Source organism: Alexandromys fortis, unplaced genomic scaffold, assembly GCF_014885135.2.
Source record: "Alexandromys fortis isolate MF-2015 unplaced genomic scaffold, M_Fortis_MF-2015_v1.1 scaffold_209, whole genome shotgun sequence".
NCBI classification, from domain to species: domain Eukaryota; kingdom Metazoa; phylum Chordata; class Mammalia; order Rodentia; family Cricetidae; genus Alexandromys; species Alexandromys fortis.
This window is the reverse complement of record NW_026068090.1, coordinates 587291-603471: the sequence shown is the minus strand read 5'-3', so window position 1 is coordinate 603471 and position 16181 is coordinate 587291. Positions and strand designations below refer to the sequence as shown.

The 16181-nt window shown below is 37.4% G+C and overlaps 1 protein-coding gene across 8 annotated transcripts in view; it reads right to left on the bottom strand.

Moving 5' to 3' along the window:
- Nup98 (nucleoporin 98 and 96 precursor) overlaps positions 1–16181 on the bottom strand; it is an 86435-nt gene that overhangs the window by 43635 nt on the left and 26619 nt on the right. For 5 of the 8 annotated variants that reach the window (XM_050122538.1, XM_050122540.1, XM_050122541.1 and 2 more), the window contains exons 11-13: positions 14577–14669; positions 7805–7945; positions 2064–2197 (exon numbers count right to left, since the gene is read on the bottom strand). In XM_050122538.1, coding sequence (XP_049978495.1) covers positions 2064–2197; positions 7805–7945; positions 14577–14669 — 368 coding nt within the window. The remainder of the gene's footprint in view (positions 1–2063; positions 2198–7804; positions 7946–14576; positions 14670–16181) is intronic. The other 3 variants (XM_050122542.1, XM_050122544.1, XM_050122546.1) reach the window with 1 other exon arrangement.

Sequence of the window (16181 nt, the reverse complement as noted above, 5' to 3'; positions counted from 1 at the left end):
TCCGGAGGCAGAGGCAGGCGGATCTCTGTGAGTTCGAGGCCAGCCTGGTCTAGTTCCAGGACAGGCTCCAAAGCTACAGAGAAACCCTGTCTGGGCTGGGGGGGGGGGGGGACCTAAATCTGATAATTAGAGTTTGGATCCAGGAACCCACACAGTGGAAAAAAAAAAGAACAAACTCCTAAAAGTTATCCTTGGATACACAGGCACAACTGCAAATACACAAATACATAGGCTCACAAATGTGAACACACACGCCAAAGGCACACAAAAAGATGTTTTCATGTCCTTTTGTAATTTAGTGCCTTTGTTTAGAATATCTTAATTTCTATATTATACTTCAAGAGAAAAATATCACCTCCTCTTGAAAAGTCTCAAATTTACACACCTATTTTTTTAAATATTTATTTATTATGTATACAATATTCCATCTGTGTGTATGCCTGCAGGCCAGAAGAGGACACCAGACCCCATTACAGATGGTTGTGAGCCACCATGTGGTTGCTGGGAATCGAACTCAGGACCTTTGGAAGAGCAGGCAATGCTCTTAACCGCTGAGCCATCTCTCCAGCCCCACACCTACCTATTTACCATTCTTCTTTTCATATCTAAAAAGTTCTGCTTGTTTTTGAGAGAGGGTCTCACTATGTAGCCCTGGCTAGCCTGAAGCTTACTTTCTAGCCTCCTGTGTGCTACGACCCACCATACAAGGCATATATTTAAAAACTTGTATCAGTGCTCTCATAACATAAAAATTTGCCATTTAATGTGTATAGCTGTCCATGTTCATTTCTGTTGCTAAAATACTCTGCCGAAAAGGTAGACAGGTTTTGTTTTAGCTCACAATCCCAGATTCTAGTACAACTAGCTGGGAAGTCAAGGAGGAAACTTGAATCAGCTGACCATCACATATTCATAATCAAGAACAGAGAGGAATAAATTCATCTATGTCCGGTATTCTTAGACAATCCAATGCTCTAAATCGAGGAATGAAGCTGTCCACTTTTAGGCTGTGTCTTTCCATATCTATTAAGGCAATCAAGACAATCGCATTGCTGATAAGTCTACAGGTTAAACGAATGACACGAGATTTTTGCAAACTGACAAAACTAACCATTATAATCTGTGTTACCATTATCTAATTCTAGCATATTTCTATCACTACAAAGATACTCTGTACATCCAAATTCTTCTTCATCCCTTGTCAACCAAAAGCCCACTTTCTCAATGAATTGTGAATCTGTCAATACAAACAAATCATAAAGCAACGTTCTGGCTTCTTTCATGGCATACTTTCAAGGTTTACCCATTTGCTCCTTTCAATGGATAGCAATATTTATTATATAATGTTTTATTTACTCACTTATCAAAAAAATTGGTTCCTCTATTATTCCATGTACAATATTGAGCTACAGTAAACTTAAATTCTCAGAGGTCAAGCTCCCTTATAAGCTCATAAAGTTCCTTCTCTTGCTTTGCATCCTTAGCATTAAACATGATGCCTACCTTACCATACTTAGGCATCAGGCTGTGTTGATAACAAAATATTCATCTAATTACAACTTAGATTTACACAATACCAAAGTACTAGGGAGATGGTTCAATCAGTAAAGTACTTGCCTTGCAAGAATAAAGACCTGAGTTTGATCTCTAAAAGTCACATTAGAAAAGCCTTCATGCCGGCGGTGGTGGCGCACGCCTTTAATCCCAGCACTCGGGAGGCAGAGGCAGGCGGATCTCTGTGAGTTCGAGACCAGCCTGGTCTACAAGAGCTAGTTCCAGGACAGGCTCCAAAACCACAGAGAAACCCTGTCTCGAAAAACCAAAAAAAAAAAAAAAGAAAAGAAAAGAAAAGCTTTCATTATCCCAGCTCTGGAAAATTGGAAACAAAAGAACTCCTACATCAGACCTGTTTGTTCACCAAACTTTTACCTCTACTTCTCCCAAATGTGAAATATCAAAATGCAATGCCAATATACTTGGAAATATCTGTTAACTGTGGTCCCTTTGATAGATAAAACTCATTTTTAGTCTCTCTTAATAATAATAATAATAAAAAAAATTACCTCTTCTTTCTTCTTAGGATCCGACATAGGATTCCGGAAGAGAGGGGAGTCTCCAAAGGGTGAGTATGTTAGACTATTGAGGTGCTGCTGGAGAACAGCCTGCTGGGCAGCAGAAGCATTTGGATCTGTCAAAGCTATTCAAAAGAGAAAAGGATGGGGGTGGGGAGCTAAGTCCAAGGATCCAACACATGAGTATCAGAGAACTCTTTAAAGAAATGAAATTTTTAAATGTTCAGACCCACTCAATGGTATTGAGAGCAAACTAAAAGCATAAAACCACGAATTAAATAAAAGTAAGCAAAAATATGGAAAGCCATTTATTTCATAAGAAATATTACTTAAAAAATTCACTAACTAGTAATCAAATACATGTAAATTAAAATAGCTTATAAAGACTACTTTGTACTTATCTGCCAACAGCACACATTACAAAACAGTTATAGTTTTGCTTTCTAGAACAAAAGGCAGTTTTATGGCATATCCTTATAAGGCCCAGCATTCTAGAGGCTAGGACACAAGAATCAGGAGTTCAAGTCTAGTCTAGATGACAAAGTTCTAGGCTGGCCAGCTAAGTTAGTTTTCTCCCAAAGCTTAAGAATAAATAATATTTCCTACCAGGCAGTGGTAGAACAGCACTGGGGAGGAGAGGAGATGGGGTGTAATGGGGAGCAGATTTCTGTGAGTTCAAAACCAACCTGGCCTACAGAGTTAGTTCTAGGACAGCCAAGGCTACATAGAGAAACCCTGTCTCAAAAAACCACAACAAACAAACAAAAAAATAAAACAAAAACCATAATAGAACATTTCCCATCAGCCACAGAAAATTCAGAGAACAGACAAAAGCAACAATAAAGATTATATTAATAATGTACAAAAATGTTGTGTATAAAAGAATAGTAAAACAGTGTATGATAAAGAATCTGATTTTCAAGAGAATCATTCCAAACATACTTGTCAAAGATTAAATCACCAAACATCTGAATGAAAATAACTTTTCCTCTTACAAAGATTTCAAAATAGGCAAAAGCCGGAACATGGTAAGGATATCAACTTCTCGTATCAAAACTCTACATTCTTATAATGGGGAAAATGAATGCAGCAGCAACACCAGAATGGGGAGTTAAGAGTTAAAAAAAAAAAAAAATACCATAGTAGATCCGCCTTAGTCAAACAAATTGTTAAAACTGGATGAATCCAGCCAGGCTTGATGCTCAAACCTGTAAACCTATCAGGTAGAAGAAGGCTTAAGGCATTACTATGAGTTCGAGGCCACTTGGGATACAGAGAAAGAGACCCTGTCTGAAATATACATAAAACTATGCAATGTTAAAAAAAGTTAATTAAGACACTGTTGCTATTAAAGAAATAGTACAATATGCTCAAGAATTTGAGACCCAGAGGAGATAATAGTAAAAGACCATATAGTAAACCATCTAAATTCGGAAAAGTCACTAAAACAATTTAAGACTACAGACAAGAGTCAGCCATGGTGACACATGACTGTAATTCCTGCTACTTGGAAGGCTAAAGAAAATGGAGGGGTGAGTTCAAGCAGGCGGTGGTGGTGCATGCCTTTAATCCCTGCACTCAGGAGCAGAGGCAGAAAGATCTCTGTGAGCTTGGTCTACAAGCTACAGAGAAACCCTGTCTACAAAAAAACAAAAAAAGAAAAAAAAAAGAAAAGAAAAAGAAAAGGGAAAAGAAAAAAAAGATCCTGGCACAAATGATAATTTTTTAAAAAAAAGACTACATATAAGCAAAGAATATATGCGAATTACTTCTGTAACACGGCATTACCAATAAACAAAACAGTACTACTGTGTGAAGTTAGGCAAGGAGACTAAGTTTCATAAACAACAACACCTTTGGTCTTGGGGATTGAAGATAGGGTCCCACACATGATAGGCAAACACTACCAGGGTGCTATCCTTACCCAAAAAATTCATCATTGTTACTTGGCAATCATGTATCCCTGAAAAAAAAAATCTGATCTCTTAAAAACTGACCTATGTTTGAGTCACACTAAGTGGACCAGCTCATAAGAATAAGAAAACAACGGGCTGGAGAGAAGCAGCAGTTAAGAGAACTGGCATTTTTTCCCCAGAGAACCCGGGTTCAGTTTCCAGCACCCACACAGTGACTCAGAACCATAACCATATGTAACTATGATAGGGCATCTGACGCCTTTTTATGGCTACTATGGGCAGGAGGTATACAGAAATGCATGCAAGCAAAACACCTATATGCATAATTGCTTAAAAATCATCAACAAACCCAAGCATATTTAGGAAAATTTGTTTTACACTGTAAATATGAAAACTTCTCTGTATCAACATCCCCCCTCAAAAAAGATATAGGGTCTGGAGAGAAGATTCGGCAGTTAAGAGCAGATATTGGTCTTCCAGAGAGCCAGAGTTCAGTTCCTAGCACCCATATTAGGTAGTACACAAACTTCTGTTCCAGCAGATATGCCTCTTCTGGACTGCATGAGCATCCATACACACTTGTCAGACACTGACACTAGCAGGCAGACAGACAATTAAAAATAAAACGTTTTAAAATAAAAGGTGGTTATGGGGGATATGGCTCACTTGATACTCTTACAGAGGACCTGAGCTCAGTTCCCAGCATCCACATGGTGACTTAAACCATCTATATGTACAGTTCCAAGGAAACCAACACCCTCTTCTAGACTCTGCATGCAGCAGGTTCGCATATGGTACACATACATCCATGCAGCAAAACACTCATACACATAAAATAATCTAAACATTCTTTTTGAAGATACAAATCAGAAAGCTGCCATGTGAGCAAAATTTAGTGAATAAATACTAGTGAAACTGGTACTATATTTTGATCATAAGAATTTGAAAACATATCAAAGAGTTAAATTATGACCAAATCATTAAAGGGGTTATGAAAACAAAAACAAGTCTTTTTAACGACAGAGAAGAGACTATTTCTTTTTCTGTTTTGGTTTTGTTGTTATTGTTGTTGTGACAGGATTTCTCTGTAGCTCTGGCTGACTTGGAACTTGTTCTTAGACCAGACTAGCCTCTGCCTTCTGAGTACTGGGAAAAATAGTTCTAGCACATCAATTCTGCTTAGAGTTAGGAAATAAAATGCAACATTGGGTAAAAATTTCTAAAGAGACAAGTTTCGGTTAAAATGAACTGCACTAGAACCTACAGGGATACCAGCACGACAAAACTGAGGATGAGACCTCTCCAAATAATGACTGAGTATCACAAGTCTAGCACCTTTTAATTAAGATTTTATTTTGATATGAAGGTAGACATTCTGAAAGTTAATAGAATAATTTTTAAATAGGCAATAATGTATAACTGCATGTCTAACATTCCCAGCACTTAGCAGGTAGAGGTAAAGAAGATCAGGAGTAGGGCTGGAGAGATGGCTCAGTGGTTAAGAGCATTGCCTGCTCTTCCCAAGGTCCTGAGTTCAATTCCCGGCAACCACATGGTGGCTCACAACCATCTGTAATGAGGTCTGATGCCCTCTTCTGGCCTGCAGACATACACAGATAGGATATTGTATACATAATTAAAAAAAAAAATCAGGAGTTCAAGGCCAGTCTTTGTTACACAATATGAGTTACATATGATCATCTTAAAAATAAGGGGATTGGGGAAACAAAACTAAAACACAACAGAAGAATAAATGTATAATCCATAGCATAGTCCATAGAGGAATATAACTCAGCTGGCAGTCTGTCTACTTTGTATAAAATTCTTGGTCTGATTGATCCCTACACAACAGCATCAAAAGGGTAAAGTGGCATACTCCTGTAATTCAAGTACTGGAGATTGGAGGCTGGAGGACTACCTATTTAACTATTCACGGTCATTCTCCTAACTTCCCTGATACTCAACAGACAGACTATATACAGTCACAGAGCATGAAATAAGCTCATGGAAAGAACAGAGAACTGGTATTATCCATCAACTGAGAATTAACATTCTATCATTTAGGGAACTTTTAAGTATCTGTTTTAAGACTACAAATTGAATAATGAAAGACACTAGCAAATACAAGCACAAAGTTGCCAGTGGGGTTTTAAGTATTTTATTTTTAAATGTGAAATGGAAAAGATCACAAAGCAGGATCAAAATTTAAGAAATCCTAATAAATTAAGGAACAAAAGATACCTGAAAATTTTAGTATCAACTAGCAAATCCAGAGTTTCAAGAAAAATCAAAATCTAAAATCAGATGCCTGAAAAGAGAAGCATTCAAGGAAATCCTTGGGGTTCCTTTGATATAGGGACTTATGTAACTGAGGTAGGCTCTCAACTTGTTAGGCAGCTAGAAATACCTTAAATTCTTGATCCTTGTGTCTCCTTAAGTGACACTTGTAAGTGGGAGCCACACTGCCTGGCTTTCAAATTATTCTTAACACAAGAACAGAAGACAGTACTAAGTGACATGTCATATCAACTATCAATATGAAGACAGGGGGCTGGAGAGTTGGCTTAGCAGTTAAGAACACTTGTTGCTCTTACAGAGGACCCAGATTCAATTCCTTGTACCTATATAACTCAAAACTGTAACTCCAGAGACAGGGGATCCAATGCCCTTTTCCGATCTCCATGTGAACCCAGTGCATAATTGGTATACTTACATACATGCAAGCAAAATATTAATACACATAAAGTAGTGTCTAAAATTTTCAAATATATTTCCATACATAAAAAGAAGAAAGGGAGAAAGAGAAGACTAGGGAAGGGCACTGATAACTCACTTGATATAGGGAATTAAGGAAACTATCATTTAGTAGACAGAATCAGTAAACACAGCTTAAATGTATAATGATCTCAAAATGTAGTACAAGTGTTGGGAGAAAACAGTTCATCAATTTAGTCATATAAATTCATTCCTGGCTGAGCAGGATGGCACGTGCCTATATTTGGGAGGCGAAAGAAGGCCTGTTCTACAGAGTGAGTACTAGGACAGCCAGAGCTACACAGAGAAACACTGCTAAAACAAACAACTGAAGAATAAAAACAAAATCAAACCTCCTTTTGGGGGCCAGAGAGACAGTTCAGCATTTAAGAGCACTGGTTCTTCCTACAGAGGACTTAGGTTTGGTTCTCAGCACCTATAGGGTAGCTCACAACTATCTTCAATTCAAGGGTCTGATGATCTTTTCTGACCTCCACATAAAATAAAATAAAAAAAAAATCCAACTCCTTTCTAACTCACACTATTACTCCAGGTGATACTAGGTTTTCTAGTGACATACAGTTTATATAGATATTTTCACACTAAGATAACTTTAGTTAGAAATAAGGTGGAAGACACTGTGAAAACTAAGGAAGTATATTCACATGAATGAAGTACATAAAATATCTCAACCGATAAAAGTAAAACTTAGGAAACAAAACAACAGAGATAGGTAAGTGAGCTAACACCTCTATTTTTAACAAGTTAAATTTACGTATATTAAAACAAAACACAGCATACAAACACATTACATAGTAAAATAAACTTCATCATATGCTAAATAAATTTAAAATAATAACAAAATGATTTCTAAGAAGACCAAGCCTAGAAAGGAGGCGATAAGGAAGGCCAGAGTCTAAACTCTTCTATATTACACGGGTGTTTAATGATGTGCATATGCACACTGCTTTAGTAGAGACGGGACAGTAAAAAAATCAAGTCAGCAAGCTAAGTATTAGCAAGAAATAAACTGTAAAGCCTTCTAAAGTGACTGGCACTTACCTACTGGGGCCTGGGGGGCGCCAAAGCCCAAAATGGCTGTCGTAGTATTAAATCCAGGGGCCCCAAAGGCTCCTGTACCAAGAGGCCCTCCAATCTTAGGTTGGCTGTTTCCAAACAAAGATGCCTGTCCAGCACCAAGAGCTATGGAGACAAGAGGAAAGAACAAGTGCCACAGAAGATCCTTTGACTATTGTGCCAGTGGTCAGTTACTTAAAGATACAATACATTTGGAAGCTTCATCACGAGCAGTCATTTCGAGGAAAGAACTACTGTGGTAGACACTGACTCAAACCAGGCACTGGACTGGGTACAGCAGAGGCAAAACCATCATTCACTGTGTTAGTTCCCTCAACTACAACACGTGACAGATAACTTATTCATCTAATAGTTAAAATGAATACATTTCTCATTACATTTCCAAGAAACATGGTACCTATCAAACACACAGACTATTAACTGATATATCTAAAGCAGAAGTGCTTGTTCCATTTGAGATCAAAGTTACAAAAGTTGTGATAGGAAAAAGAGTCAGACAGAGTGAACAAGACATCAACATTAACTACAACTCTACTAAAACAGATTTACAATTAGTTACAATTAGTTTTAAAAAAAACAGTTCCATGTGTATTTTAGTATTTACAAATCAAAATACTTAGTTGACCCAATCACAATGCCAGTTTACAAAAATTATTTTTATGTGTATGTGTGTTTTCCCCTTCCATGTATATCTATGCAAGTCTGGTGCTCATGGAAGTCAGAAGAGGTCATCAAAAATCCTGCAACTGGAGTTGCAGACAGAGGAGAGCTACCAGTTGGGCTACTGGGAATCAAACCCAGGACCTCTCTGGAAAAGCAGCAATGCTCTCTCTTAACCACTGAGCCATCTCTTCAGCCTCAAATGTAAATATTTTAAACTGGCATAGAAACTAAGCTATAGGAAATCAAATTATCTCCTTTGAATGGTTAAGAAAGAGTAACACTTTTAATTATATTATAAATCTCCTGAAAACGGCTTTAACTAAACAAACTTTTTTCTTCAAAATGCCCAATGTAAGAATTAAATATATTCAAGTTTTAATAGGAACTAGACTGGTTGGAATAAAGCTCATTCCTCTACCTAAATCCTGGAATTACAGATATGCACCAGCATTATTTCAGTGATCACTTGTTGCTCTTACAGAGGACCCAGGCTTGATTATAATACGCACATGGTGACTTCAACAGTCTGTAACTCCACTCAGGCCCCCTTCTGACCTTCACTGGCACAGTCATGCACATACGTACATGCAGGCAAAACTCATACACGTAAAGTTATAAATAGATCTTGAAATATTTTAATGTAGAAGAGAAATTATTTTCTATTTGTAATTATTTAGTGTCTCTGTGTCTGGGGAATCAAATTCTACTTAGAGAAAGGCTTGTCAATTTAACTTAAACATTAAAAAAAAAAACTAAAAAAAGACAAAACCCAAAGACCCATGTACTAGAAATATACTTCTACTGAGGAATGAGTTTGAATCTCCATCACTCAAAAGGAAACTGCAAATGACACCCATTTAGCTCATGTTCTCCCCACAAACAGTACTGAGCTTTACAGTGTTAGTTTACATATAATACGTGAAATGCAGAATTCAAATTTAAGAACATGTTCTTAAAACTCAAAGTCTGTTTTAGTAAATATAATAGTCATAGAATCTATATTTGCTTGACAATTCGTACCACCCAAATTTCCATACATAATTTATTCCTACTAAAATTAAAAGTGTAAAATTCTTTACTGATTTTGTCTTTTAGTTTATTTATATGGAAAAGGCATGAATAAGGAATATATAGCAAAAAAATGTGATCTGTAAACTATGAAGAAAAAGACAAAATATCGAAAGTTAAACTATTAAATTGTGGAATTAAGAGATAATATTAGAAAAAATGGCACAGGATATTTTATTATTAATATTTTTTGAATGCAGGGATTCTATTTTTTTGTTTGATGTCCAGTGGTGTTTTGCCATGGGTGAAACATCCCCTGGAACTGGAATTACAAGTAGTTTTGAGCTGCCATGTGAGTGCTGGGAAGAGCTCTTAACCACTGAACTGTCTCTCCAGTCCCACTACAGAACAATTTAAAAGCCTGAACTAAAGGCAAAGGACATTGGTAATCATAATCCTCAAGATCCAGATTACATTTCAAACAGAAATGTAATCATACAAGAATCAAACTCAAACATGAGGAAAACTTGCATATAAGTAAAATTAAATGACTGACAAAAGAATTTGAATGGAAATATAGATAATTTTGTGACTTTATAATGGTTATTTGGCAGAAACAATGCTTTGATTTTTGACTTTGAAGGCTTTCTCAGTTAATGATATCAAGCTTACCTACAGGCAAAACTGTATGTATGCTCTGAACATGCTTAATGTAATCGAGGAAAATTTATGACAGGTTAACTGTATTAAACACATTATTTTCAACTGATGATACGATTATCAAGATGTGACCAAATTATAAGTCACTGGAAAACTGCATGGCTAAACTAAATTCTCACCCAAGTCTTATGTTTATTCTCACTGACCCTTTGGAGATAAAAGCCCCTTTGGTAGTAGCACCCATCTGTAATCTAGTACCTAAAGGCAGAAGCAGGACAGCAATTGAAACCCAGGTGTGCTATAAGAGATGTTGTTTAAAAATAACAACAAAGAGTGGATGGGAATGTAGCTCAGCTGGTAGACCTCTTCTCTAACGTGATTAAACCTTGGGTTGAATCCCACAGCACCACATAAACAGTGTGGCAGCACAGGCTTGCCATTCTAACACTTGGAGGAGAAAAGTCAGAGGATCAGACTACTCCTTTGAGGGGCTCGGGTCATGATAATGCACACCTTTAATACCAGTATTCCAGAGAAAAAGACGGATCTCTGAGTTCAAGGCCACCCTGCCGTTCTAGGACAGCCAAAGTGACACAGAGACTTTGTCTCAAAACAAACAAAAAGAAGCCAGGCAGTGGTAGTGGTGGTGGTACAGGGCTTTAATCATAGCACTTGGGAGGCAGAGGCAGGAGGATCTGTATGAGTTTGAGGCCAGCCTGGTCTACAGAGCAAGTTCCAAAACAGCCAGTCAGGGCTACACAGAGAAACCCTGTCTCAAAAAAGAGAGAGAGAGAGAGAGAGAGAGAGAGAGAGAGAGAGAGAGAGNGGGGGGGGGGGGGGGGGGGGGGAAGGAAAAAGGGGAAATTCAAAGCGGTTTGTTGTGGTAGAACACATCTTTAGTAACTCAAGTAACTCCTCAACACAGAGCTAAGGAGTAGACTTTGAATCAAGTAACCAAAAATAGCCAAATTATCACAAAGCAGAGGCAGGAGCATAGACTTTAAAAGCCCTTTTAAGGCCCAGCATGGTGGAGCATGGCTTAAATGCTAGCAACCAGGAGGTAGAAACAGGTAAACCTCTCTGAGTTTGAGAGCAGTCTATTTAGGGAGTTGCAAGACAGCTAAGGACTACATATTAAGACTCTGTCTCAAAATAATTAATTAATTAAAATTAAAAGCTAAAGGCTTGCTGGGGGTAAAAGGTCAGTTGAAAAGAGTGCTTGCCCAGCAAGTCAAAGACCTGGGTTCAACCTCTAACCCCCAGAATGCACACTACCTAGGAATCTAAGACATTATTGCTTGAGATCAGAAGTTCAAGACCAGAATGGGAAAAAAATAGTAACACAAAAAGGGGAGGGAGGTAGAGATAAAATTCTACCATATAGCCATTGAAAACAATTACACATAATAAACATAATTTATGTTTTTTGTTTTTATTGAGCTATACATTTTTCTTCGCTCCCCTTTCTTCCTCTCCACTCTCCTTCTGCCCTGTTCCATGATCCTCACGCTCCCAATTTACTGAAGAGATTTTGTTTTTTTCTACTTGCATAATTTATTAAAAATAAGTCATGATTGCCAGGTGGTGGTGCAAGCCTTTAATCCGAGCACTCAGGAAGCAGAGGCAGGGTATCTCTGGCAGTTCAAGCCAGAGGCCAGCCTGGTCTACAAGAGCTAGTTCCGGGACAGGCTCCAAAGCTACAGAAAACCCTGTCTCGAAAAACAAAAACAAAAACAAACAAACAAAAAAAGGCATGATCAAATACATAGAATAGAAAGATTCAAACAACCAACAGGTTTACATCACTGATCATTGGAATACACAAATTTCCACTACCACATGGGCAAAATGAAGTCCAATAAGGGATCTTATGAATGTTATGAATACTGGCTGTACTTCCAGAGGTCCAAGGTTCGGTTCCCAGCACCCATATGGCAGCTCACGATCACCTGTAACTCTACTTCCAAGTGTCCTCTTCTGGCCTCTGGGAGCACATGCATGCAGCTATACAGGCAAGCAAGACACCCATCCATACAATAATAAATATTTTAAAAAAATAGAGGCCCAATAGGCTCATGTGATAGCATATGCTACATGACTAGGAAGTTCCCAAGCCTAGGACTTTGCAACCATGTTTCAAGAAACATAGAAAGAATCATGGACAAAATACAGCTAAAAGGAAAGTTGAGATTCCTTTTAGAAAAGAAAAAGCTGAACAAGCCGGGCGGTGGTGGCGCACGCCTTTAATCCCAGCACTCCCGGGAGGCAGAGGCAGGCGGATCTCTGTGAGTTCCAGACCTGGTCTACAGAGCTAGTTCCAGGACAGGCTCCAAAGCCACAGGAAACCCTGCCTCGAAAAACCAAAAAAAAAAAAAAAAAAAAAAAAAAAAAAAAAAAAAAAACNNNNAAAAAAAAAAAAAAAGAAAAAAAAGAAAGAAAAAGCTGAACAATACAGAAAAGGTATGGAAAAATGAACACAACAAACAATGTAAAAACTAATAGAAAATGGCAGTTTCAGCAAGACAAATGAAAAGACCAACTAATAATAATGTGCATCTTCTAGATAGCAATTTTTATGTCTGTCTGTTTTGTCTGCATGTACGCCTGTGTGAGGGTGTTGGATTCCTCTGGAACTGGAGTTACAGACGGTTGTGAGCTGCAAGTGGGTAATGGGAAATAAACCCTGGTCCCCTGGAAGGACAGTCAGTGCTCTTAATCGCTGAGCCATCTCTCCAGGCCCCCCATAGCAATTTTAATTTTACTTATTAATTATATGGTAACATAAACACAAAGTTATGTAACAGAAATTTTCATTGAGGGGAATTTGCTATTAATACCAAAAAATGCCAACTAATGATGGTAGTGGAAAGTGAGATATATATACATATATATACATATATACATACACACATATATGGCAAATGCAAATCACACCTTTGTGTCTATACACACATACATTGAAATATTATTTAAAGCCATGAACCAAAACAAAATAAGCTGTTAAAATAAAATTTAAAAAAAAACCCACAATGAAATATAAGGCTTAGCACACATTTCAAAACTTCAGGAAATGGTTATTATCTTACTATGTACAGTAATTTTCAGATCATCCTCTCAAATCCTCGTGGCAGCCCAAGACAACAATGTATAACAACAACATTTCAGCCTTGGTTTAAGCTAACCCATGGGTAGTCTTCCCTTTGAGATCCTCCTACTCAACTCTCACTTTTCCTTAATAAATCTGCATTTGCTCTGCTGCAAAAACAAAATCCAAAACAAAAGTCACTCATGGACAATGGACTAGGGGAATAAGGTGGGTCTGTGGCAAAGCATTTTGCTACCATGTATGCGAGCCTGGCTTTAACCCTCAGCCCAAGTTAGGCACAACTAAATATGCCACTAATATCCCTAGATGCCTGTACAAATGAATGTGTGTAAGCATAGTTGAGTATGGTGATGCACACCTTTAATCTAAGCACTTGGGAGGCAGAGGCAGGTAAATCTCTGTGAGTTCAAGGCCAGCCTACTCAACAGAGCAAGTTCTAGGTCATCCAGATTTACATAGTAAGACTCTGCTTCAAAAACAAGAAAGAAAGGCTCAAAAAAAAGAAAGAATAAAAAAGGTTAATAGTTCAAACAAGTATAAAAGAAGTCTCTATTAAGGAGATGGCAAAGGAAAAACCATATCACAAAAGAAAACAAAAACCAGGCAGTGAAAGCAGAGATTATGAAAGTTAAGTAGTTGCAACTAAATTACTATACCAATAATAAGAGAACTAGGCAAAGGAAGAAAATATGTATGCTTAAACCACATTTTACTGTACATTTAGAAATAACCACCTTTAGAACCCCTGACCAAGTTGCTGAAAACAGGAAGACAGTATTTTAAATGTAGTAAAAAATAGCTATTAATAGGAGGAAGAGGGCTGAAAGATAAAAAACTGAAAGGTATGCACAAACCTTGTACAACAAAAAATTTCTGTGAATAAGCACAGCATGTATTCTCTATGCTTTGTCTCACCATGAGGCTTAACTAGTGAATAATTCCACATCCAAAGCATTCATATAAAGTTAAGAGATAGGGATTTAATAGTTACCACTACACTAAGAATTCTCACATTTTAAACTAAAACTTCCAGCTAAAACATGACTTCCAGCTGAAACAGGGGGAACAAACTTTTATGTGGAAAAGTTAATTTTCCTATAACTCAAAATCTACATTTTGTGAACTTAATATAAATGCACCAACATTTTAGGACCTGGTAAAACTTAACTGCTGGAAATGCTTTAATAATTTTATTTGTAAAAATGAAAATCTAAGTTTCTTATTTACAAGCATATAGTCGAAAAGATTCATAAGATAAAGTTGTACTACTTCTTAAAATTCATACAAACACTTTCTTACCTGTTCCAAATCCTGTACCAAGTCCAGTTCCCAGAGTCCCAGGTGCAGGCTTACTTCCAAAAATACTATTCCCACTGTTATTTGTGCCAAAACCTAAGGAAGAAAAAGAATGAGTTGATTATAGTTTTAAAACAATTCTCAATTTTCTCTAAAAGGGAATATTAACAAAAAGACAACTGATCTTAGGTTTTATATCCTTAAGTTATGAATACTAATGCTTATGAATTGCAAATTACCAGTTACTATAACTTGTTAAAAAATTTGCAGTTGCAAACATGTCTTTATATTTACTTAACTGCTTGGAATAGGGTAATACCCAATAGCAAAGCAAAGTACACATCTTCATTTTTTAACTTTGTCAGGCTGAGTCAGCACATGGTTCAGGCTTACAAACACAAAACTTTATTCCCTCAAACTTTCACTAAAAAATGAAACTGTCAACAAAGTTTACTGAATCTAAAGGAATAGAAACCCCATAAAAATCTCTATAGTAACACAAAGAAACCCTGTCTGGAACCTTCCCCCTATGCGTCCCAAATCTCAATAGCAACTTTTGTTTTAAACTAATAACGGATCTGACACAGACAGTCATGTGTGGCAGGTTATGTGAGGTTCTTTTACAATGTCACACTCAGTTAATTCATACAAACAAAAAAGGCTCAACTAGCTACTTTTGGGGATAGGAGAGCTTTTTAATGAAGGTTTCATAGAACTTGAGCCAGCTGCCAAATAGCTAGGCACTAATAGGGGCTTTTATTATCTCTCTACTTTCAAGTGGTCACAGGTATGCTCCACCACTACTGTCTCTACACTATAAAGAAAAAAGTAACCGGGGCTGGAGAGATGGCTCAGTGATTAAAGCCAATGACTGCTCACTCTTCCAGAGGACCCGGGTTCAATTCCCAGCACCCACATGGTGGCTCACAACTGTAACTCCAAGATCTGATATTCTCACAGACAGACTTGCAGGCAAAACACCAATGTACATAAAAGTAAATAAATTAAAAAAAAAACCTATAACCTATGAACAGCCTATCTGGAGTGCAACAATTTCTTCCTTTGTCACTCTAACTTGCATTTTGAGAAAAACTTGTTAACTCCCCTTTGAAAATCTACAAGTATAAAGTTATCAATAGTCTATTACTATTTCCTTTTCATTGTTAAGGTAACAAAATTCTAGAATTCCTTTTGAAAACAAATCATGAATACATTGTTAATCTCTAATGCTAAGAAATAATCATAGGCCGGAAAATTCTTGGGGTTTATTTTTGTTTTGTTTTTCTGAGACAGGGTTTCTCCATGAAGCCCTGGTTGCCCTGGAATTCATGGGCTAGCTTTGAACTCATAGAGATTCTCTTGCTTCTGTCCTACCCAGTTCCTGGATTAAAGGGATTAAAGATCTATGACATCACCATGGGGTACAATCTTGGTCTTAAGACAAATGCACTTAAAAACTATCTTGAAAGTTCAATGTGAGGGCTTGTGCTATCAGTTTACAACTGAAGGTCTTGGAAAGCTGAAGCCATTCATTAGACAGCAAGACTCTCTGAAGAAGGAAGGGAGGGAGGGAGGGAGGGAGGGAGGGAGGGAGGGAGGGAGGGAGGG